Source organism: Triturus cristatus, chromosome 6, assembly GCF_964204655.1.
Source record: "Triturus cristatus chromosome 6, aTriCri1.1, whole genome shotgun sequence".
In the NCBI taxonomy this organism is placed as follows: domain Eukaryota; kingdom Metazoa; phylum Chordata; class Amphibia; order Caudata; family Salamandridae; genus Triturus; species Triturus cristatus.
Genome location: NC_140589.1, coordinates 667,061,988 through 667,088,167, shown reverse-complemented (window position 1 = coordinate 667,088,167; position 26,180 = coordinate 667,061,988). Strand labels below are relative to the sequence as shown.

At 49.1% G+C, this 26,180-nt stretch overlaps 1 protein-coding gene across 1 annotated transcript in view; it reads right to left on the bottom strand.

Moving 5' to 3' along the window:
• MDN1 (midasin AAA ATPase 1) overlaps positions 1–26,180 on the bottom strand; it is a 2,002,810-nt gene that overhangs the window by 1,554,539 nt on the left and 422,091 nt on the right. The window contains exon 23 of the mRNA XM_085611158.1: positions 18,217–18,368. Coding sequence (XP_085467284.1) covers positions 18,217–18,368 — 152 coding nt within the window. The remainder of the gene's footprint in view (positions 1–18,216; positions 18,369–26,180) is intronic.

Here is a 26,180-nt window from a genome sequence, read left to right as displayed (position 1 = left end):
TGCAACAAAACATGCAGCCTGCAAAGGCAGTGTGTGTGTAGAAGTACAGGGCCTCTAAGGGTGGCACAATAAGTGCTGCAGCCCTTAGAGGCCTTTTTTTCCCCTGGTCACAGTGCCCTGGGTACCTGTGGTACCATTTACGAGGGACTGACCTGTGGCCAGAGAGTGCCAATTGAGTTTGGCCTTTAATGCAGTTTTAGGGAAAGAACATAGGCCCTGGGTACCAGATTGGCTGGAGCCCAGGGCACACTCAGTCAAAGTACATCAGCAGTTCAGCAAGAAGTGGGGGCAACTATGCAGAAAGAGGGCACTTTCTCACAGATATCTAGTTCAATTACTAGATAGTACAAGTGAACAGGGTAGCCATCTTAAGTATATCTACTGGGCACTGGTCATTGTCAGCTCCCCAGCTACATGGTAGCTTTACTGAAACCAATGGTGTTTGGCATCAAACAACTTGCCTTAATAAATCCCTATTGATGCCAGTAGTGGCTTTATTGAAACATGCACCCAGAGGGTACCTTAGAGGTAACCCCTGAAAACCTACCAGCCTCTTAGTGTGATGGCTAACTGGTATTCTCCAGCCTGCCACCGTAGACATATTTCTAATCCCTATAGGTGAGAGCCCACAGTCTGAAGCCAAAAACAATTCCGCTTGGGAGGAAGGTGTTCACACGTCCTCCAGCAGGACGGGTAATGATTTAACATATCAAGGCCAGGAGCTTCAAAGCCCTTTCAGCATTTGATATGCGACCCGGCTTCCCCTAGACTTAGGAGGTGCCACCCCCTGCAAGAGGCCCATTTGGCACCAGGACAGGTGGGAAATTGGCTTTGCAAGCAGGCGACTTGCACCACCAGGCTAGTCCAACCCCTAAGGTGGGCTGCCTGATTTGCTCCATGAAAGAAGGGTTCCACCATCTTTGTTTCGGCAGTTAGAACTCTGGGACAGGGTTATTCCCACTCCCCACATAAAGTGGGCATATAAGGGGTATAGTAAACCCAATGGCAAGTGGCCCATTGGATACTACCCTTCAATCCCCTTAGCACCCATAATTTCAGTATTTAGGTGACCCCTGACACCAGGAAAGCAGACTAATTGGACTCAAGAAGAAAGACAAAGAAGAGCCGAAGAACGCAAGACCTCTGGACTAGCTGTAGACTTGGCGCCAGAACCTGCCAACCTGCTTCCGTCTCAACAATTGCAAATACTCAACTCGTCCTGCAGCTGTGCATCCTCCACAAGCTTTGGAGGGCTGCCAGCACTTCGCCAACCTGTCAGCATCTCCCTCAAGTGGAGGAGCCACTTGCCTGCAGGCACCGACCGTGATGTCTGGCACACTGATCTGCTGACCACCAGGTCCACCGATGGGTGGGGGCACTCACTACAGGCTGACTAAGCCTGCTGGCAGTAGCCAACGCACATCACAGGCGCATGGCAAGGACTGACGCAGCCGCCTCCCAACAGGAAGGAGAGACGTGGGCTAGGGACTGAATGTCCGGAGGCAGACCCCACTCCAGCAGCAGAGCGGCAAGTGGAGGGAGTGCCATAACTGTACTTTATTTACCGGGACTTGGGCAACGCACCCTCTGATGCCCCTCCCCTGCCCAGCCCAGCCCACCTGCTGAGCAAAGGGTCCCATGCTGCCGATCATCCCATCAAAGCCTTGTAAACTCACAGCAGAGTTGCCTGGGGGCGAAGAACCCTGAAATGTGGCCAGAGGGGGAAGGGGGCTCCCTTGGGATGGAGTGGTGAGTGGAGAGAGGGCCACATCAGTATGCTGTGCTCCTCCACTGCCCACAGCTGCTCAGTCGGACTATAAGGCCCTTTTGAATCAAGACCACTCCACCGAGCGACACACTTGGCCCTCCACTGCATTCCCTTAGACAGCCGGCCCATGGGATTACCTTTCTCCCCAAGGTGGTAATCAGCTTATGCCACCAGTTGGCACAAATTTAATGAAGTGAAGCGCCCACTTCCCTAATGTAATGGCGGTCCATAGACCAAAGAAGGAGCCCTCATTGAAAAACATCCTCACTAAAGCAGCTTCTAAAAAACTGGACTGCCCTAAAGATATAGCTGCCATAGAGTCCCGGGCTTCAACCACTCCGGACGCAACGCCTGAAGAAGAAGAAACACTGACTCTTGTCACACATTCATTCAAGGAGGCACTCTTTGGCAAACTTCGAGAGGATATAGCTACTCTTTCAAAAGAAGTTTCCACAGACCTTAAGGAAGTCAAAAAGATGGGGCTAATCTGGGACAGGGAGTGACTACTCTAGAAACAAGTGGGATGGCCTGAGAAGAGGAACTAGAGGCTCACAGATGCGAACTGATGGAACTGTGAGAACTGAAAGCAGAACTAGAGATTAATCTTGAAGATCTCAAGAACAGGCCCACTGCTTGGAAATAAGGATCAAAAGAGTTCCTCTCCAGGAGGACTCAAGAGATCTAGAGGACTAAGTCATCCGCCTCTTCCACTGCATACTTTCTAATCTGGCAGACAAAGATCATTCTAGACAGAACACACATAGCCGGTCGCCCCTCTGCCACACCCACACAGCTTAAATACATCCTTACCTACGTTCATAGCTACCGTCTGAAAGAAACCATTGTGACCGCAGTTCAGCACTAAGGATCACTATCATTCAAAGGAACCCAAGGTCGGCTCTACCAAGACTCATTATCGAAAAGGATTCAACAGCTCAGCGCTCTGAAAGTGACAACGACCTTCCTAAGTGAAAAAGGGATCAAACATAGACCTAGGGATCCAGAAACATGTCTGATGGTGGCAGCTGATAGTAGTCTGGGACAGAGAAACACCCATCATATACAGTATGAAGACGGACAATTATATATTGGGACTGAATACTGTAAGAAAATGCCTCTTTTATGGTCAGCCCAAGTTTTTTGACTTTGAAAGTGCACTGAGGCTTGCTAATCAGACCTCAGTTTGAGAAAGTGGCTCTGTATATACTGTTCCCAAATAGGTACAGTGTGTACAGAGTCCAAATAAAAGTACAAATACATTTACAAGTACAAATACATTTATTTTACAACCAACAATAGGTATTAAAATATACTTTCTCAGAATGAGATGCTTTAGTTAAATACTTTTGCAATATGCAATTGACTTTTGTAGATAGTTACAGGTTGTTGCAATAGGCAACACAATTTCAAACACAATAATACATTGAGTTTTAAGTTATTTGCAATAGATTACTTTCAGGTTTACTTTTCTAACTCCAGGACTGGATCCTAGATTCAGTCCTGGGACAGTTCTTGGAAACAAGTGAGTAAAGTCGACTTAGTTACTGTTGTGATTTTTAGGCAATATTTTGCTATTTTAAAAGTTGACACTTAAAAGAAATTTCATAGAAAAACAGTCAATGAGAAAATTCAAGTTACAGGAATGGTATGTTCTTGTTACTTTTGTAATCCAGTACAAGGCTCCTAGGCTCAGTCCTGGGACCTCAATATAAAACAGGTAAGCAATTACGTTTTCAGAGTTGATACGATTTTTACAGAATATTTGCAGTTTGCAAAAATCAACACTTAGAAGAAATTTCACAGAAAAACAGTCAATGATTTCCTATGGAAGAAAATTGGGTTAATGGTAAGTACGGTTGTGAGTACTTTTCAGGGTCAGCGCTGGGCACCAAGATCCAGCACTGGGATCTCTCCTAATAGCAGGTGAGCATTTTCGTTCTCGTTACTTGGTTGATTTTAGGTGAAAATTTTAAGTTTTAGAAACTCCACACTTAGAAGAAATTTCAGGAGAAACCAGTCAATGCTACCCTATTGAGGAAAATTGGGTTATCGGCTTTTGGGTAAGTACTCGACAGGCAGAGTTAGGGTTCTGGGCACATACTCAGGGGTCTCCCAGGGTCAGATAAGTACAGTTGTTACACCCTCAGCGGCACAGGGGCAGCCGGGTGCAGAGTGAGTTAGGCCCAATGTTATCCTATGGGAGGCAGTGGGCCTAGGTTGGGCTGCTGACTAGCAGGCCATGCGGCTGTGGGAGCTGGGCTCCTGGTCACTTGCTCAGGGCAAATGGGGAAGTAGATATGAGTAGAGGTTACACTGCCAGGGCCACTCGGGCGGCTGGGTGCAGGGTGCTTTTGAGCCTTCGGGTGCTCAATGGATTTCATGGGAAAGCTCCTGGATGAACAAAGGCTGCAAGCTCGGGGACGAAGATTCTTCAGGTGCCACCACCACTTCGAGAGGTAAGTTGGGTAGTTGGAGGATAGGTAGGTACCCAGGAGTTGGGCACAGGGGGCCGCCGGGTGCAGGGGTGCCTTTTGGTATCGGGAAATCTTACCCTCTGTTGATCGCGGTTGGGGGGTACCTGGTTCTGAGGCTGCAGGCGTTGTCAGGAGCGTCGAGGTGAGTCCTTGGGTGCCGTATTCGGGATCACAGTCGCCGGGGGGACGTCCTCGGGGTCTTTATTCACTCCGGCACAGGCCAGGCTTGGCGGGTGCAGAGGGTGCAGGGTTCGCGGTTCCGGGCTGATGCCAGGGGTTAGAAGCTGGTTTTGAGCAGAGCCACTGCTCATGGGAGTCCCAGGTGCTCAGAGTCACAAGGTAGCCAGGTCCTCCGGGGTTTGTGAGGTTGCTGGCCACAAGAGGTGCCGGGATGTAGCAGGAGCAGGTTCGAGGGTCGACAGGCCGGTAGGGCTGGGGCCAAAGCAGTTGGGGTCTTCCTCTTTTTAGCAGCTGCACTGCAGGTCTTCTTTCTCCTTGCTCTTCTTTGTTTTTCGGAATCTGGAATCTAAAGAAGGAAGGTTCAGGGTGCCCCTAAATACTAGATTTAGGGGCGTTACAGGTAGGTAAAGGGCAGGGACAAATGGGTCCCTGCCCAGGGGTTGGTACACCCCCTATTCTGCCACTCTCCTGTGGGAGGGGGCAGTAGCCTAATCCTGACTGGGCAGGGCCTCCCATCTTCAAGATGGCGAGTGGCCGGAGATGTGCTTCACCTCGGGGTTTCCAGCCAGTCTTCCCGCCAGAGTGGGGGTTAGAACCGGTGGGGGCCAGTTTGCTGGGTACAGCAAGTGGCCTGGGGAAGCTCACAGAGGCGGCATGCCTTTGAAGCTTCCCCCTGTCCATCCTGGGGGAGGAGACCTACCACCTCGCCCAGGATATGCATTGTTGCAGGCCCAGGAGAGCGGGCCTCTCCTACCCAGGGGCCCAGCAACATGTCTGCAGTGTGGCAGCCTAGGCAGACTCCCAGACCAGATGTGGATTGTAGGTTAGGTTTCAGGGGGCATCTTTAAGATGCCCTCTGTACATTAAATCCCACACTGGCATCAGTGCGGGTTTAATGTGCTGAGAAGTTTTATACCAAACTTCTCAGTCTTCAGTGTTGCCATTATGGTGCTGTGGAGTTTGTGTTTGACGAGCTTTCAGCACCATGTACTCTTACATGGCAGCACTGCACTTACAGTGCCCAGGAATGGGCCTGGGTACTGTAGGGGCACAGGGCTCATGCTCCTGTGCCCACTCCACTGGCATAGGGCACCCAGCTAGAGGGGTGGCTGATGTATGCCAGGGCAGTGTAGGTGGTGGGCATGGCACCCAGGGATGTGTGCCATGTCGACTCTTTGTTTTGTCTTTTACCCAGACACTCAGCCTGCAAGGGCAGTGTGTGTGTATCAGGGTACAGGGCCTCTAAGGGTGGCACAATGGGTGCTGCAGCCCTTAAAGGCCTTCCATGGTCACAAGGCCCTGGGTACCTAGGGTACCATTTACCAGGGGCCGACATGTGGCCAGGGTTTGCCAATTTTGGGTTTGAGGTCTTTAGGGAAGGAACATAGGCCCTGGGCACCTGATTGGCAGGAGTCCAGGGCACACTCAGTCAAAGTACATTCAGCAAAAAGTGGGGGCATACCATGCAAGAAAGATGGCACTTTCTCACACTCAGTTCCAGTGCCCTGACACTCAAGTGCATGTTGAATTGGCTGTACCCAATTGGAAATGGCTAGCTTACCTGCAAGTCCCTAGCATAGGGTACCCCGGGCATTTAAGTTAGAGGGGTATCCCAGGCCTTGCAGTGCTGATTGAGTCACCCTGGATTCCCCCGCAAGCAAGCTAAGTGCTTGCCTGCCACTACAGACTGGCAGAGCAGCCATGCACTGGAAGTCTGACTTTGCCATTGAAAGCAATACCAAAGCCACTACTTCCGATGTACATCTGGGTAAGTCACCCCTCTGGCAGACCTACCGAGTCCTAAAGCAGGGTGTACCATATGACAGTCAGGACATGTAGTTTACATGTCCTGACAGTAAGCACGATAAAACTGTTTTTACTGTGGAAAGACTTGGTCGACCAATTGGCAAGTACAGGATTACACGCTGACCTTTCAGCTGTGCTAACTCCAGAACGGTGCGACCATGCGAACTCCAAAGTATCAAGCAACTCGCTACATTAAGCACGACTTGCATCTGAAGTAAAATTAATATAATTTGTGTCACTGTGCAGTCAATACAAATCTTGTTGCCTTTACAACTCCTGTCCCTTCCCAGGCAAATATGGAGCATGTTCCACAAGACATATTTCTGCTCTCCTGGACAGACGTGGAAAGGACTCTTGGGAAGAACAAGAGACTGCAGACCAGGGAGGTGTTACCTCCCTCCTGCAGGAAGCCACTTGGGTGTTAGCCCCAAGAGGCAGGCTTCAAAGAGCAGCCATTGAAGGGCAAATGTGTGTCACTAGGGAGGAAGGCTGCCCCATTGTTTAGGTGGGCATTCTGGCACAGGGAACAGAGGGGAAAACAGTTGTCAAACAGTTTTCTCCAGGGGCTTGTAGACCTGAGGTAGTCACACCACAGGGGTGGTCTAAGGTGGTATGAACACCGAGAGAAGCGTCTCACCATCTTGGGAGTGGGCTTAATGGTGCATCCTGGCATAGCCAGATGCCACACTTCACAGGAAGTAGTCACCAGGTGTAAGAAGCTGGCTCTGTATATACTATACAAAGTTAGGTATAGTGTGCACAGAGTCCAGTGAAACCCCAAAGGTAGGCAGAGGTAAAAGTAGATAGCACCTTAATCCCCATTTGTAGTAGTGTGGTCGAGCAGTAAGGCTGTATCAGAGGGTAGTGTTAAGCATTTGTTGTACACACTCAATTAGCAAATGATTGTCACACACTCAAAGACTCAACTCCGACAAATTGTTTTTGTATAAAAATATTCTTCAAGTTATTTCCTAGAACCAAGCAACCCTGGCACAGGTAAGTGGTAAGTACTTTGCAGTAATTATACAGTTTGTAAACAGTTTGTATTGCAGTTGTATATATACTTTTGATTTGATTACAGTAGAACTACTAGTAATGTAATTCTTTGAAAGATTGTACATATACTTTGTATTGGCTTTTTAGTAGAATATCAACTAGATTACTTTGCAGACTGCTTTTCTTACACAGTGCATGGTGCCCGAATAATGCACAGGGACATTTCCTGTAAACAGGTAAGTAAAAGCGTTTTTGTTATTTGGTTACAGTTTTAAAGTCTTTTTATAGATTTTCCAACTCCACACTTAGAAACTTTTCAAAGAAAAACAGTCAATGTTATCCTATCGAGAAAGGAATATGCTACTTACCAGTATGAATCTGTTCTTGACATGTAGAGCTGCAGATCTACACACTGTGCATAGATCGCCATCTGGTGTTGGGCCCGGATGTTTGCACTTGTTTTTGTCTTGAAAAGTCTTTGGAAGTCACGAGGTATGCGACTCCTTCTTTGGATCATAGTGCGCATGGGCTTCAGCTCCATCGTCAGATTGTTTTTCGCCAGCAGGGAAATGATGGAGCTTAGTAAGAAACAGGAAAGAAGCCCATGTGTGGTGTATCCAAGTAAGATAATACTGGAACAGATAAAGGTAGCCGGGGAGGCGGGTGGCCGTGTGTAGATCTGCAGCTCTACATGCCAAGAACAGATGCATACTGTTAAGTAGCATATTCCATTCGAGGCATATGAGCTGCAGATTACACACTGTGCATAGATTGTAAAGCAGTATCCACCCCTAGCGGCGACCACCAGTATCTGTTGCAGTAGTTTGAAATAGTGTTTTGAGTACAGCCTGGCCCACACTAGCTTGTTGTTTAGTTTGCACATCAACACAGTAGTGTTTAGTGAATGTGTGTGGTGTAGACCATGTAGCTGCTCTGCAGATATCATCTAAAGGAATGTTTCCTAAAAATGCCATTGAAGCCCCTATCTTTTGTGTAGAGTGGGCTTTAGGAGGAACAGATAATGTACGTTTTGCTTTATGGTAACAAATCTGTATGCATTTGACAATTCACCTAGCTATCCCAGATTTTGATATGGGGTTGCCCTTGTGTGGTGGTGAGAAAGACACGAATAATTGTTTGGTCTTACGAAAGAGTTTTGTTCTCTCTATGTAGTATAGTAGTGCTCTTTTGACATCTAAGGTGTGAAGAGCTCTTTCCGCAACTGTTTGTGGCTGCAAGAAGAATACAGGCAGCTCTACAGATTGATTGAGGTGGAAGGGAAACATGACTTTAGGGAGGAATTTAGGATTGGTCCGGAGAACAACTTTATTAAGATGCATCTGGAGAAAGGGTTCTTGAATGGTTAGTGCTTGTAGTTCACTAACTCTTCGTAGAGAAGTAATGGCTACGAGGAAAGCAGTTTTCCATGTTAAGAATTGTAGCTCACATTTATGTAGAAGGTCAAATGGAGGCCTCATTAGTCTTGTGAGAACGATGTTCAAATTCTCCACAGGGGATGGTGGTATTCTGGGGGGAATTATTCTTTTGATTCCTTCCATAAAGGCCTTTATGGAAGGTACTCTGAAAAGTGAGAGGTGTTGTCTATTTTGTAGATATGCTGCTATGGCAGCCAGATGCAATCTGATTGAGGTATAGGCTAGGTTGCATCTTTGGAGGTGTATTAAGTAGCCTATGATGTGTTGGATAGACGCATCTAGGGGATTAGTGTTATTGTTATGGCAATATACCACAAACCTTTTCCATTTGGCTGCATAGCATGCTCTAGTGGTAGGCCGTCTAGCTTCTTTGATGATGTTCATACAGTCAGGAGGAAGGTTAAGGTAACCGGATTCTAGGACTTCAGGAGCCAGATCGCTAGGTTGAGGTGAGCTGGGTCTGGGTGTTGAATCTCTCCATGGTTCTGGGTTAAGAGGCGTGGAGAGAGGTGTAGTTTTTGGTGCGGAACTACTGAGAGTTCCAGCAGTGTGGTGTACCATGGCTGTCTGGCCCAAATTGGAGCAACTAGGATGAGCATTAATGAGTTTTGCTGTAGTTTGCGCACCACTAGTGGAATGAGTGGGAGAGGCGGAAAAGCGTACGCAAATCTGCCTGACCAGTTCATCCATATCGCATTGCCTTTGGACAATAGGTGAGGATACCTGGCGGCGAAGTTTGGGCATTTGGCGTATTCTTGGGTGGCGACGAGGTCTATCTGTGGTTGCCCCCAAGTCTGAAAAAACGGTTGAAGAACTTGTGGATGAAGTTCTCACTCGTAGATTTGTTCTGTTTGATGACTCAAGAGGTCTGCTATTGTGTTTTGGACTCCCGGGACATGTTGGGCTAGGAGAAAAATGTTGTGAGGTATAGCCCACCTCCATATGCTCTGTGCAAATTGAGAGAGCTGCAGAGTGTGTGTCCCGCCTTGTTTCTGGATGTAATACATGGCTGTCATGTTGTCGGTGCGGACTAAGACAGTCTTGCCTGATATATGTTTGATATATGTTTTTGGAATGCTTTTAGGGCTAGGAAGATGGGTAGTAACTCCAAATGGTTGATGTGGAGAAGTTTTTGTTGAGGTGTCCACCTGCCCTGCATGGTGTGATGTAGTAGGTGAGCTCCCCAGCCGGAGAGCGATGCGTCCGCTGTACATGACCATTTGAGGAAGTGGCTTGAGGAACGGTCACCCTTTGGAAAGGTTCTTGGTGTTCCACCACTGCAGAGAGCGATGGGTACAACCATCTACTAACACCAGATCTGTTAGATTACTATGAGCCTGGTTCCATTTGCGTGCTAAGCACTCTTGGAGAGGACGCATCTGGAGTCTTGCATGAGGCACTATGAATATGCAAGAGGCCATCATTCCAATGAGTTACATGAACACTCGAGCTGGAAGAGTGTTGCGGTTGGAATCTGGTGAGAAGAGCTTGGATGCTTGCCATCCTGGCGGAAATGGGAGCGCTCTTCAGGTGTCTAATGTGGCACCGAGGTATTGTTGCGTGTGGGACGGTTGGAGCTGGGACTTGGCGTGATTTATTGTGAATCCAGGTTGCGAAGTTCTTGAATAGTGGCGCGAGTGTGTTGTACACATTGATTGTACGATTTGGCTTTTATGAGCCAGTCTTCTAGGTATGGGAAGACATGTATGTTTTGTCTTCTTAGATGTGCTGCCACTACTGCTAGACACTAGGTGAACATTCTTGGTGCTGTGGTGACTCCGAATGGGAGTACCTTGAATTGATAGTGCTGACCGTCCACTACGAATCTTAGATATTTTCTGTGAGCGCTGTGAATAGGAATGTGGAAATAGGCTTCCTTGAGGTCTAGAGTAGCAAGGAAGTCGCCCTGGGAAAGCAGAGGGAGGACTTGCTGAAGTGTGACCATGTGGAAATGGTCTGAATGTATGTATATGTTTAGAGGTCTGAGGTCTAAAATAGGCCTTCGAGATCCGTCCTTTTTTGGTATGAGGAAATAGAGGGAGTAGACTCCCTTGTTTTGCTGGTGCAGGGGAATTGGTTCTATTACACTTTTTTGTAGATTACCTCCTGCTTTAAAAGTGACAAATGTTCTTGTGACATTGCACTGTGTATGGGTGGGATGTTTGGGGGGGTAGATGTTCGTTCGAGACAGTAGCCTGATTTAATTATTTCGTGGACCCACTTGTCTGAAGTGACGTTTATCCAGGCAGGGAGAAATTCGTGGAGTCTTCCCCCGACTGGAGTGGAATAGTCGGGGGGAAGTGGAGGGAAGTCATGGGGTAGGTGTGGCGGCAGAGCGGATGTTGTTCTTTTTGCCTCTGCCTTTGCTGTTATTCCCCCTGTAACCACCCCTTTGGTAACCACTAGCAAAGGTGTATTGTGCGGGAGCTTTGTAAGATGTGAAAGGGCTATCCGAGGAGTAGCCTCAATGGGTGCTCCTGAAGGATGAGCGACGAAAGGTTCGCCTGGGAGCTTGCGATTGCAAGGCTCCCATAGATTTGGCGGTGTCTGTATCCTTTTTCATGGGATACGTCTACATTGGGCCCAAATAAGTGTTGCTCATTAAAAGGTTGATTGAGTATAGAACTCTAGACTTCTGGTTTAAAACCTGATATCCGTAACCAGGCATGCCTACGCAAAAGGACACTGGTGTTGATTGCCCTTGAGGTGGTGTCTGCTGCATCTAGGGCACAGCGAATGGAGGTATTGGTGATGGTCTTACCCTCATGGATTAGTTCACTGGCCCTGTTTTTGTATTTGTCAGGGAGGTGCTGCATTATGGACTCAAGCTCGTCATAATGTGCCCTGTCATATCTGGCTAGGAGCGCTTGGGTGTTAGCAAAGCGCCAAATATTTGCTGCCTGTGACGCTGTGCGTTTGCCAGAGGCGTCTAGGAGTTTGGATTCCTTGTCTGGTGGTGGTGTGTCACCTGATGTTTGGGAATTTGCCCTCTTCCTGGCGTTAGAGACTACTATGAGTCTAGTGGTGCGGGGCTCTTAATGTATACTGGGTCAGTAGGGGCAGCTTTATATTTCTTCTCTATTCTCGGGTTAATGACCCGAGCCCTGACTGGGTCTTTAAATATTTCTGTTGCGTGCTTAATGACCCCATTTAAGCATGGGCAGTGTTGCGGTGGACCTTGGTGTGGTGTCAAAGGTATCCATAAGGAAATCCTCCTCTACTGGTTCTGTATGCAAGGCTACCCCGTGGTATTGGGCAGCTCGTTGAAGGAGCTGGTTGAGCCAGATATTGCCATCTTTGGGGGGGGGAGCCAGTAGGGGTAGGGTTCCCAAGGGGTTGATCATCTGAATCTCCTTGTGCATCGTCTGATGTGTTATTATCTATTGGAGTAGGTGATTGTGTGGGAGAGCGGTGTGGTGGGACTGGAGGAGGAAGAGGAAAAGGAATCCTTAATGGAGAGGTGACAAAGTCTCTCTTCTTTGGTTGCGGACCAGGCTCAGGCATGTGTAGTGGTCTTTTTTTTTTTATACTGAGCATTAAATGACCAGTCTTAGGATCCTTCATTAGAGTCTTTTGTGTTGGATCTGGTCGAAACAGTTCATCTGTGGGAGACAGATCCGTTGGTGCCGAGGGCTTCGGTGCCGTACGTTTTTTGGGTGCCGTCTCGGTAGCGGTTCTAGGCTTGGAACTGTGTGGTTTTTAAGTGTCTTTGGGAGTTGGAACCGGGTGCTGTTTTTTCGGTTGCAAGGTTTTCCGTTTGGAAGTTTTGGGGCCTCTCGGTGGGCGGCTTTTAGTCGTCTCCGAGGGTGCTGTCGGTGCCGAAGAGCTGGTGTTGACCTTTGATGCAGAGTGCTTCGATGTGGGAGCAGCGATCGGCGTGGATGATGTCGAAGACGCCTTTTTCTTCGGTGCCGGAGTTGGCTTGTCAGTACCGAGGGTAGGCTGACTTGAGGCAGAGTCGCCTAAAGGCTTTGCAGGCTTCTTTACCGGGCCCGAAGGCGGAGCATGAGAAGCAGTGTCTCGACGTACACCCGGGCCCGGAGGTGGTACCGAAGCCTTTTTCGACAATGTGGAGGGGGTGGGTGGGTCGGGTTCGACGTCTGTACTCACCGCCCTTTGAGCTGGAGTGATCTCTTCGACATCTGAATTGTCTGCTTCGGAGGCGCTGATGATGGCTTCCTCGACTCGACCCTGCTCCGGAACATCGACGCCCACTTGAAAGATGTCGTCGGAGATCGAAGATGAAGAGCGCGCCATTGTTCTCCGAGCTAGTCGGTCCCGGATGGTCTTTTTGGAGCGGAAGGAGGCACAAGCTGGACAGTCCCTGGCCTCGTGCTCCGGTGAGAGGCAGAGGTTGCACACCTCATGTAGGTCGGTGTGGGGAATCTTCGACCTACATCGAGGACACTTTTTAAATGGCGTCCTTTCCATGAGCCGGAGATGAGGCTCTGGTAGGCCCGAAGGCCTTCGTTGACGACCGGAATCGAAGACTTCGAGTGGTTAGGCGCGTGTGGTTGGAAACGCGATCGAAACAATACCGTTGAGATGGGAAGGATTGCGCGTCGAAGAGAAACAGTTAACGGTTCCGAGCTGGAACGGGAGAACACAGCCGAGCCTGATGGCGGAAAAAAACAATCTGAGGATGCCAAAGCCTATGATCCAAAGGAGGAGTCACATACCTCGTGACTTCCAAAGACTTTCCAAGACAAAAACAGGTGCAAACATCCAGGCCCAACACCAGATGGCGATCTATGCACAGTGTGTAATCTGCAGCTCATATGCCTCGAACAATAGGGTTATTGGTTCAAAGGTAAGTATTCGGTTGTGGGAGCTGGTATTCTGGGGGTAGACTCAGGGGTCCCCCAGGGTCAAGGATGCACTCTTGTTACACCCTCAGCTGCAAAAGGGCGGCCAGGTGCAGAGTGCTGAGGCCCAATGTTATCCGATGGGGGTTAAGGGGCCTCCGGTTAGCGGCTGCTGACGAGCTGGCCACAAGGTTGTGGGAGCCAAGCTCCTGGTGTTAGGCTAAGGGCAAACGGGATCCAGTTTAGCACACAAAGTGCACCCGCAGCGGCGGCTGGGTGCAGGGTGCTGTTTTGGCATCGGGTGCCCTGTGGTTTTCAAAAGGGGTTTTCGGTTTTGGTTTTAGCTGCAGACTCGGTCCAGGAAGACTTCCGGGAGGAACCAACAGCTGGGCAGGTAAGTTGGAGGGCTCGGGGACGTAGGTGCACCTCGGGTTCTTTTCTCCAGGGTGCAGGGCGGCTGGATGCAGGGGTGTCTTTTGAGGTTGGGTTTCCCCTTACTGGGCCACTCACGGTGGGAGGGGGGGGGGTGGAACGGTGGGAGGGGGGGGCCAAGGGGGGGACGAGTTCTCTGTGCAGAGGCTGCAGGTGACGTCGGGGATTCCTGGAGGCACCCGACGCCTACGGCCTGAGTGGCCCACTGGACCCAGCGAGGTCCCCCAGCGCTCAAGAGACCGAGTCCACCCGGGCCGTAGGTGTCGGGTGCAGTGGTGGTTCCAGGCATCTGGTTTCTTTGTCCTCAGCATGGTTGGAAGGAGTCTTTCTTGGCTGTTTTTGCTGAACAGAGCTACTGTTTGCAGGAGATCCGGGCTTTGTTGAAGGGAGTCAGTCCTCCCAGGGTTCTGGAGGTTGCTGGCTGCAGGACAGGGCGACTTCTGGCGCAGGATCTCTGGAAACTGTAGACGGGCCAGTGGGGCTGGGGCCAAGTCAGTTCTCTGCAGTCTCCTCTGCTGGGCGTCTTTTGTCCTTCGTAGGTTACGGGAATCTGCCTTCTTGGTACAGGGCTGCCCCCTAAATACTGTATTTAGGGGGCGTTTTAGGGGTCTCGAGGTTAGTCGTCAATGAGCTACTGACCTTAGGGTGACTATATCCTTTGTGTGCTCACCCCACGTGGGGGAGTGGGCACAATCCCTAGACCTAATTGGAGAGTGCCTACCATCTGCAAAATGGTGGGCACTGAAGAGTGGGCTTCACCTCGCCTCCCCCACCTGAGGGGTGGTGTTGGCAGAGGTGGGCACATCTTCTGGGCTGTGCTAATTTTTCCCGCCTGTCTTCCCACCGAAAAGGAGGAGAGACAGGAAGGGGGCCTGTTCCTGATAACAGGAGAGGCTGGGGGTGGCATTACAAAGGCGCAAGGCCTTTGAAGATCCCCTACCACAGATGGCTCTTCCTGGCCTGGGGAGGTGTGAACACCTCTGCCCAGAAAAGGCTTTGTTTCTGGGCTCAGGGAGCAAAGGCTCCCACCCCAGGGGTCTAGAAACATGTCTCGCAGGCTTATGTCTACTAGTCAGGGAATCCATCAGAGGTTGGTCGTTTTTCAGGGAGCATCTCTAAAATGCCCTCTAAGTGCATTTTTCATTAAATCCCACACTGGCATCAGTTTGGGTTTAATGTGCTGAGAAGTTTGATACCAAACATCTCAGTTTTCAGTAAAGCCATTATGGTACCGTGGAGTTTGTAATGACTAACTCCCAGCAACATATACTCTTAATGGCAGTACTGCACTTACAATGTCTAAGAATTGACATAGACACTGTAGGTGTACAGGGCTCATGCACCAGTACCCTCACCACTGGTAAAGTGCACTCAGCTAGAGGGGTGGCTGATCTATGCCAGGACAGTGGGTTGTAGGCATGGCACACAGGGATGTGTGCAATGTCGACTCTTCACTTTGTTCTGCACCACAACATGCGCCAGCAAAGGCAGTGTGTGAGTGTAAAGGTACCGGACCGCTAAGGGTGGCACAATAAGTGAACAGAAACCCAGCTTCCTACACCATTTGGGAGGGAATCTGGTAGCCCATTGGCTACCAACCGCATCCTGCCCCGAGTGCATTTTCCAAGCATAAAAGGGGCACCCTGGCACCCAGACTTCATTTCTCACCCAACCCAGAAGAAGGACTGCAAAAGGACTGCAAATCTGCTGCACCAAGGGACAAGCAAAGAGAGGCTGTATTGTCCAAGACTACACCTGCTGGCTAGCAAAGAAAGGACCTTTGCCTATCATGTCCTGCTCAAGGAGGAGTGTCTCCAGAGCCCAGTCAAGCCAAGAGGGCCAGGGCCTAAGGACAGCAGACAGAACTACTGTTCGCAGCGCAGAGATACAACAGCTGAAGAAGCTTGCTGGGGTACATTGTTAGGCCAAAGTCTTCAAACCGCTAGCATGTCACCGTGCAGCACTAAGGACCAAGACCTTTGCACACAAGTTCAGTGAGCCCGGGAGTGCTGTCTGAGAGTTGCTGGGACCCTCAGAAGGCAAGTTATCCAAACAGGAAGGATTAGCCTGTGATGGAGACACCAGGCACTGGTAGTACAGTGGTGACTGGACTTCAGCCAGAACAGAGAGGTCCTTCTGGGACATCTACTCTACAACCAGGACCCTCGCAACACCTTCGTGGACTGAGGAGTGCCTGCAGAAAGACCCCATCAACCACGTTGCATCCACAGCATCCTTGGAGCATCTTCAGCATCATTCATCCATTGCATCAGATCCACTTCATGACAATCTATTCCAATGCAGCTAAAGTGCCTGAAACTGCTTCTTTTACAGAGGTAACCATTTCTAAGAACCTGGCTGGATCCCCAACTGGCTCCCTACTTAAGTTGCTTCCACCAAGAACTTCTACCCGACCACATTGACACTTACCCAAGATCTGTGTGGAAATTTGCCAGGAATTGTTCGCGGTTGAGTGAAAATGCACTAATTTATTATTTCTTGTAAAATCCATCTCTCTGAAGCTCTTTGTGGATGTTTTTCATTGTGGTCCCAAAATTCCTATCAAAATATAGTCTTTTATAAATTGATGTTGGATAGATTGATTGCAGTGTCGATTTCTTTTACAGTTGTTTTTATGCTGTTTAAATGCTTTACACTAGTTTCTCTGTGTAAGCCTTGCTACTCAGTGCCACAGCTACCCAGGGTTGAGCTGTGGCTTTGACAGACGAAACCTACTGGACCTAAAGGGGTTGGTATGTGTATTACACGGTGAGGTTGCAGAGTCACACCATATAAAATACACCATTTCCTCACACATACTCACCTGGAAGACTGAGCACAGAGTCCCATCTCGGGGCGACACGTGTAACAAGATGCCCAGCAAAAGACACCAATGCCTCACCAGGAGGGACACCCTCAAACCAACAAGAAAAAAGCTGCCAGGAATGCATGGCACCTTTTCAGCACCTCCATGACCACGAAGGCAGCCAGGATCAGCCCTCGGACTAACCGTTCATCACACACCTCCATGCTTCTTTTCCCAGAGGCACCCCACAGGGCATACAATTTAGAATTAGGAACTTGACAACTCAACTTTCTGGCAGGCAGCCATTGTCAGCCACCCCTTCATGCTATAAAGGCGGGATGGAGGAGCCATCCCACCACCTGTTAGCAACACACCCTAAGCTTTGGCTGAATTTTCAGCTTCTCTTAGAACTCCTGTAGAAGTGGTTCTCCTCCCAGTTGTTTTCTTTCAGCTTTCCCCCCCTTCCTCTGAGGTCATACTCTACACCAACTACAACACCAGGGAGCAGTGCCACTTTCTTTCTGCCCACAACTCACATTGTCACCCGCGTCTATCCAAAGCGTAAAACACTTTTACCTCTCAGACTGTTACGGTATTTAGTCTCAATGTTGAAAGTCTTAACAGCCCTGCAAAACGGTTAGCCCTTTTTATACCTCCTACGAAACTTCAACTGTGATATAGCGTCTCCTAAAAAAAGACTGGAAATGCTGCTGTCCCATTGGTTTGACAGGCAGTTTTTCTCCTCTGGGTCTGGCAAGAAAGCAGGAGTAGCGATACTGTTGGCCAATACATTAGCCGGCCATATCGTACGAACACAGGCCGACATCCCAAGGAGTCTTCTTTCTTTGCAAGTTACTGTGAACACCCACACCTTCACTCATTCGACGTTGTATGCTCCCAATGATCACCAGGAGCAGTTCCTGTTCCATGCTTTCAGCCAGGCAGCCGCATTTCCAGACACTGGCACAGTGGTAGGGGGCTCGACTTTAACTTTGTCCTTTAAAAATTCACAGGACATGTCAACTGAGAGGCAGGATCAATTCTTTACAGACATATGACTGCGATGGTTGAAGGATGTAGGATTAATAGATGCCTGGCATTCTAAGTACCCATTGTCTAGGACCTACACCATTTTCTCAGCCTTCCACCAAACCTATACCCGGATTTACTATTTCCTAGTCGCCCCCTGCTTCTTCTTGTCCATAGGTCAGATGTATATAGAAGCGGCGCTCCAGTCTGATCACTCTCACATCACAGTAACTTTCCACACACTGGATCAATGCCACCTCATCATCAATGGCAACTTAAAGATAATTTAATCACACTTGACCTCCCCTCCTTGTTTTTCATCCACCAAAAAGAAGTCAAAGAAGCCATTCAACACTTCCTTGAAATTAATGAAACACCAACTACTCTAGTTTGGGAAACATTGAAAACGATTCTAAGGTGGACATTCCTAGAAACAGCTGAGCAACATAACAAGGAGAGGCAAGGCAAGAGAAAAAAAACATACCCTGCTGATACCACTCTTGCAAGGTCTTTCAAGTTCAGCGCAACTGATGGAGTCAGAATGTAGCTCTCATCTACAGCAGGGTCTTTATCTCCAACAGGAATCCAGTAGCCTTCCATCTGTTTGTACTGGCCACCTTTTGGTTCTGGAAGGGGCTATAGAAAAAATTACAAAATAATGCAGGTGAAAACAGTGAAACATGCTTTTATGTTTGTTAACGCCCCACCAAGACTATGGCAAGAAACACATACAGATAATGGAAGAAAGTGCTTCATAATCCAGATACACTTAAGTGCATTCTACATTACAATACAGCAAAATAACTCATCTTGCAGTTAGACTTTCAGTGCATCTGCAACAATTGTAAAACCTGGAAAATTAGTGAAAAGCAATTAATTTGTCAGCCATGTTTATTCAGATGTGGATACATTAACACAAATACATTCGAACAAAAGAAATTGTATTTATCCGTATAGAAAAAGGTGTGTAAATAAATGTGGTGTGTTTTAGTTTTTTTTTTAAGGAAATTAAGATTCTGTGCTTGCCGACAGATGAAGCATTTGTCACCAGGTCTGTAAGTAAATGTGATATACTATATGGTTTGGTTCTGTGACCTCACAGCGAAATACATTACCAAGCACTCTAGGACCAGTCGATTTTTGTATGTTAAACTTAGCTCAAACCTGAGTAGATGCGACTGAGCAGCCAAGCTGACACAAAGGAACACATAAAAGCATGCGACCAGCAGCAAACCAATTGAAGGAAGCAACTTAACATTAAAGAAACCCGACACCAATTCCTAACAAGCATTTACAATGCAATGGTCTCGGCATTGTTAAAGTTAGAGCTATTGTCATTGCTCATGACATTATTTTTGTTTATGTTTTTGTTTTTAAAACATTTAAAGAAACTGCATTGTTATTTACAATGTCAATAGCTAAATCACTCTCAAATGCGAGACCTATTGCATTTGCACCCACACACACAGCCACCCACACACACAGAGCCACTGACCTAGAGCAACCCACACACAAATAGAGCCACCCACAGAGCCACCTACACACACACACAGTTACCCACACACAGACAGAGCCACCAGGCATAGAGCCACCTACAAAAAAAAGCCACACACATTGAGCCTCCCACACACACACAGAGCCTCTCCCACACACACAGAGCCTCTCCCACACACACAGAGCCACCCACACACAGAGCCTCCCACACACACACACACAGAGCCTCCCACACACACACACAGAGCCTCCCACACACACACACAGAGCCTCCCACACACACACACAGAGCCTCCCACACACACACACAGAGCCTCCCACACACACACACACAGCCTCCCACACACACACACACAGAGCCTCCCACACACACACAGAGCCTCCCACACACACACACACAGAGCCTCCCACACACACACACACAGAGCCTCCCACACACACACACACACAGAGCCTCCCACACACACACACACAGAGCCTCCCACACACACACACACAGAGCCTCCCCCACACACAGAGCCTCCCCCACACACACAGAGCCTCCCACACACACACAGAGCCTCCCACACACACACAGAGCCTCCCACACACACACAGAGCCTCCCACACACACACAGAGCCTCCCACACACACACAGAGCCTCCCACACACACACAGAGCCTCCCACACACACACAGAGCCTCCCACACACACACAGAGCCTCCCACACACACACAGAGCCTCCCACACACACACAGAGCCTCCCACACACACACACAGAGCCTCCACACACACACACACACAGAGCCTCCCACACACACACACAGAGCCTCCCACACACACACAGAGCCTCCCACACACACACACAGAGCCTCCCACACACACACAGAGCCTCCCACACACACACACACAGAGCCTCCCACACACACACAGAGCCTCCCACACACACACACACAGAGCCTCCCACACACACACACACAGAGCCTCCCACACACACACACACAGAGCCTCCCACACACACACACACAGAGCCTCCCACACACACACACACAGAGCCTCCCACACACACACACACAGAGCCTCCCCCACACACAGAGCCTCCCCCACACACACAGAGCCTCCCACACACACACAGAGCCACCCACACACACACAGAGCCACCCACACACACACAGAGCCACACACACACAGAGACACACACACAGAGCCACACACACAGAGCCACCCACACACACAGAGCCACACACACACAGAGCCACACACACACACACACAGAGCCACACACACAGAGCCACCCACACACAGAGCCACCCACACACAGAGCCACCCACACACACAGAGCCACCCACTCACACAGAGAGCCACCCACCCACAGAGCCAGCCACCCACCGACACAGCCACCCACCCACCCACAGAGCCACCCACACACAGAGCCACACACACACAGAGCCACACACAGAGCCACACACAGAGCCACACACAGAGAGCCACATACACACAGAGAGCCACACACACAGAAACCCACACACACAGAGACCCACACACACAGAGACCCACACACACAGAGACCCACACACACAGAGACCCACACACACAGAGACCCACACACACAGAGACCCACACACACAGAGCCACACACCCACACATACACAGAGCCACACACACACACACACACACACACACACACACACACACACACACACACACAGCCATACACACAGATCTAGACACATACACATTGATCTTGGGAGCCAAAGCAGAAGTGGCACCCACTTCACCTCCTGTACAAATGTTAACTGGTCTCTTTGTTGCTTATGGCTGTACTTGCGTGTTAAACTGGTACTAATGGTGTAAAACCTTTGTCCATGCAGTTTTAATATGTACAAATGACAAACTAATTAAGCAATACCATCACAAAATGCACCGCATTATGATGCATATTGTGCCTTGTAGTGCCCCATAATTTAGTCAATCCTGCAACATAATTGGCTCCTTTCCTGTTGCATAATTCAAATGGCATTGCAGGTACCATATTGCACCAACATCACTACGAGATTAATGGGGAGCCTTAACCGTCCCAAATGTAATATTGGAATCTTTTTCAAGCAGATTACATAAAAAATAGCATGTACACTCTCGGCAGTGCCACAAAACTCACTAAGCTATCCCTGCACCATAAACTTCACAGAAGTTCTAAACTGCACTTTTTTGCATCTGATTCCTGTCTTGTTAGTTTCAGTACCGTCTTTTCATCTCTTTGCTGATGTAAAGAAATACAAATAAAAGCATGTTTTCTAAGAATTCTTACAGCACTCCAGAAAAGAAAGACATTAATTCTGAAACTGACAGGAGGTAGTAACATCCTGTATTTCAAGGCAGGGAAACAACACAACTTAGTATCAACCTTGGCAACAATAACAAAGCCCCCATTTGTGAGTGTAAATGAGGAAGGAGCTCTGACAAAGCAGAGTAACGTACTGCCCCTTCTGCAAAGTGCTGCAGCGCCTCGCCAAGCGAAGGAAGCGCTATACACATTTTCATAGCATATAATCAAAGCTTGTCCCTTACTTCACAAGCATACCTACTCCTAGACGCCGCCAACAGACCTGTTCAATTCACATCCCTCTGAATCAGTCCGTGCTGATAACGTTAGTCTGAGAAATTAGCACTTTGCGAACCCACTGTATTGCGAGATGCACTTAATCTTTCAAAGCGCAATGTGTTGCATCAAATTCCCCATGAACATTTCGCCTGCATTTTAAAGGTGAAGTTGTAATTAATGCACGAAGTTGCGTCGAAGCAGAAATAACCCAGGTAGAATGAAACTCCGCGCTTCAGCTAGAGTAGGAAGAATCTTCCTAAATGGAAAACTAATTCAGTCTGATTAAACTGAAAACATAAAATAATAATACTTAAAAATAAAAATACACACATCGTCAATGGATGGCTGCAAGAGCGTTCCCCTTTGTGCAACTCAACTGAGAAACATATACACTGACTTGCACATTGTTGTAGAACAGTGAACAATGAACTGCTTCTTGGCACTTAACAGCTGGCACAGCATACGTAATGAATATGCTACTTACCAGTATGCATCTGTTCTTGGCATGTAGGGCTGCTGACATTCATATCTTGTGCATAGATCGCCGCCTAGTGTTGGGTCCGGATGTTTGCACGTTGTTGTCCTGGAAGAGTCTTCGAAGTATCCTTGGATAGGTGACTCCTCCCATGGACTACAGTGCGCATGGGCATCCTCTCCATCCTCAGATTGTTTTTCGCCATTGTGGCAGTGATGGAGTAGATACAGAAAGTGATGACCATGCTTGCAATAATTCTGAGAGCTGCAGCTGCGACAGGCGCCGGGGAGGAGGGAGGGCGATATGAATGTCAGCAGCCCTACATGCCAAGAACAGATGCATACTGGTAAGTAGCATATTCAGTTCGAGGCATGTGGGCTGCTGAATTCATATCTTGTGCATAGAATACATAGCAGTGCCCTCTATTGGCGGCGGCTACCCGTGCCAGCTGCAGCGGTCTGAAAAAGTGTTTTGAGAACAGCCTGTCCTACAGCTGCCTGCTGTTTTGACTGCACATCTACGCAATAGTGTTTTGTAAATGTGTGTGTAGTGGACCATGTGGCTGCTCTGCATATATCATGCAGGGGAATATTTCCTAGGAAGGCCATGGAAGCCCCCAACTTGCGTGTTGAGTGGGCTCGTGGTGGAATAGTTAATGTGCGTTTTGCCTTTTGATAACAGATTTGAATACACTTAACTATCCATCTGGCTATCCCTGCTTTGGAGATGGCGTTACCTTTGTGGTGTGGGGCAAAGGCAACGAATAGTTGTTTTGTCTTCCTGAAGGGTTTAGTCCTGTCGATGTAGTACATGAGGGCCCTCCGTACATCTAGTGTATGTAATGCCCGCTCTGCAACAGTTTGTGGGTTTTGGAAGAAAACGGGCAGTTCAATAGTCTGGTTCATGTGGAACTGCGATATTACTTTGGGCATGAATTTGGGGTTGGTACGTAGTACGACCCTGTTGGCGTGAACCTGAATAAATGGCTCTTGAACGGTTAGTGCCTGGAGTTCACTAACTCTTCTTAGGGAAGTGATCGCTACCAGGAAGGCTACTTTCCAGGTAAGGAATTGAATCTCGCATGAGTGTAGAGGTTCAAAGGGTGGACCCATCAGGCGTGTGAGGACCAAGTTGAGGTTCCACATTGGAGCCGGTGGGTGACTAGGTGGAATGACTCGTTTGAGTCCTTCCAAGAATGCTTTGATGGCAGGCACTCTGAATAGAGAGAGGTGCTGCCTGGTTTGCAGATAGGCTGATATTGCGGTCAAATGGACACGTATAGAGGTGTACGCCAGATTGCATCGGTATAGGTGTAAGAGGTAACATATGATGTCGTGGATGGGTGCGTCCAGCGGGTTAATGTCATTATTACCGCAATAAATGACGAACCTTTTCCATTTGGCTGCATAGCAAGCTCTTGTAGTGGGTCTCCTGGCCTCCTTGATGATGTCCATGCAGTCAGGTGGCAGATTGAGATAGCCAAACTCTAGGACTTCAGGAGCCAGATCGCCAGGTTCAGCTGTTGCGGATCTGGGTGCTGAACCTCTCCATGGTTCTGCGTCAAATGCGCGGGTTTGATCCGCAGCCTTTGATGCGGTACCACGGAAAGTTCGAGGAAGGTGGTGTACCACGGCTGGCGTGCCCACGTGGGAGCAACTAGGACGAGTGTCAGGGAGTGTTGTCGGAGTTTGCGAGCCACCAGCGGTATCAACGGTGCTGGGGGAAAAGCGTACGCAAATCTGCCGGACCAGTTCATCCATATCGCATTGCCCTGCGACTGCGGATGTGGGAATCTGGCGGCGAAGCTTTGGCATTTTGCGTTTTCGCTTGTCGCGAATAGGTCTATCTCTGGGTGACCCCACTGCTGGAAGTACGGTTGGAGTACTGATGGGTGTAACTCCCACTCGTGCATCTGGTGGCTGTGTCTGCTGAGCAGATCCGCCATCTGGTTGTCCTTGCCGGGGAGGTGTTCTGCCATGAGGAACATGTTCCTCTGAATGGCCCACTTCCACATGCTCTGAGCCAGATGAGACAACTGTGGAGAGTGTGTCCCTCCCTGTTTCTGTATGTAGTACATTGCGGTCATGTTGTCCGTCCGGATCAACACGACCTTGTTGCACAGATGTACTTTGAAAGCCTTCATGGCCAGGAAGATTGCCATCAGTTCCAGAAGGTTGATGTGCATCTTCTTCTGTTGTGTCGTCCATAGTCCCTGCACTGTGTAGTGTAGTACATGAGCTCCCCATCCCTGGAGAGACGCGTCCGCTGTCAGTACTATTTGTGGAACAGGCTCTTGGAACGGTCGCCCCTTGCAAAGGTTTTGTGGATTCCACCAATGCAGAGAGTTGTATGCCCGACCGCTCACCAACACTAGGTCTTTCAACTGTCCTTGAGCCTGATTCCACTGACGTGCTAGGCACTCCTGAAGTGGGCGCATATGTAATCTCGCGTGCGGGACTATGAAGATGCAGGAGGCCATCATGCCTATCAACTGCATAAACACTCGCGCTGGAAGCGAGTGATTGTGTTTGAACTTGGAGATCAGCAGTTGGATGCTGTTGATCCTCACTAAACTTGGCTGAGCTGAGGCCGCCAGAGTGTCTATAGTCGCGCCCAGGTACTGTTGTACGTGTGCGGGCTGGAGATGGGACTTTGGGTAATTTAGTGAGAATCCCAGACTGTGAAGAAGGTGAATGGTGCGGGACATATGGCTTGCACATTGCTGGGCCGACTTCGCTTGAACGAGCCAGTCGTCTAGGTAGGGGTAGACGTGTATATGCTGCCTCCGTAAGTGTGCTGCCACCGTAGCTAGGCACTTCGTGAAAACCCTGGGCGCTGTTGTCACGCCGAAGGGAAGGACTTTGAACTGATAGTGCTGCCCCTGAACAGTAAACCTGAGGTATTTTTTGTGTGAGGGGTGGATGGGTATGTGGAAGTACGCATCCTTGAGGTCCAGTGATGCTAGGAAGTCTCCCTGCTTGAGAAGCGGAAGGACTTGCTGTAGAGTGAGCATGTGAAAGTGCTCTGAAAGAATGTACTGGTTCAGGGGTCTCAGGTCTAATATAGGCCTGAGCGACCCGTCCTTTTTTGGAATTAAGAAGTAGAGGGAGTAAACCCCCGTGCCCTGCTCGTGGATGGGTACGAGCTCGATAGCGCCTTTTAGAAGCATACTTTCTACCTCTTGCTGTAAGAGCGTTAAGTGCTCTGAGGACATAGGACGGTTTCTTGGTGGTATTGTGGGTGGAGTGGAAGTTAACTCCAGACAGTAACCGTGTTTTATAATATCTTTGACCCACCTGTCCGTGGTGATGGAGTTCCACGTGGACAGGAACCGTTGTAGCCTTCCCCCGACAGGTGTTATGTGGTCGGGAGGAAGGGAGAGGGCGTCACTGCTTGTTCTTGGGGGAGGACCTGGTGTTGCCGTAGCCACGTCCTCTGCCCTTGGTACTGGAGCCACGATAGCCACCTCGGGTGTTCTTATCGTAGGTGGTCTGCGTATTACCCTTGTTATATGTTTGTTGTGACCCCTGTCCTCTACCTGCCCCCTCGTTTCCGGGGCGACGAAAGGAGCCGCTCCGAAAGGACTGAGTTTGTAGGGCGCCCATGGACTTTGCAGTGTCTGTGTCCTTTTTTATCTTCTCGAGGGTGGTGTCAACCTCAGGTCCGAACAAAAAGTCGGGGTTGACGGGTTGATTAAGTATATTGTTTTGTACCTCAGGCTTGAATCCTGAGATACGTAGCCAGGCGTGACGTCGTAGGATGACGCTAGTGTTGATGGCCCTGGCAGCCGTGTCTGCAGCGTCTAGTGCACATTTAATGGCAGCATTTGTGAGTAGCTGTCCCTCTCTGATAAGGATTTCTGCACCTTCTTTGTAGGGGTCAGGGAGGTGCTGAAGAA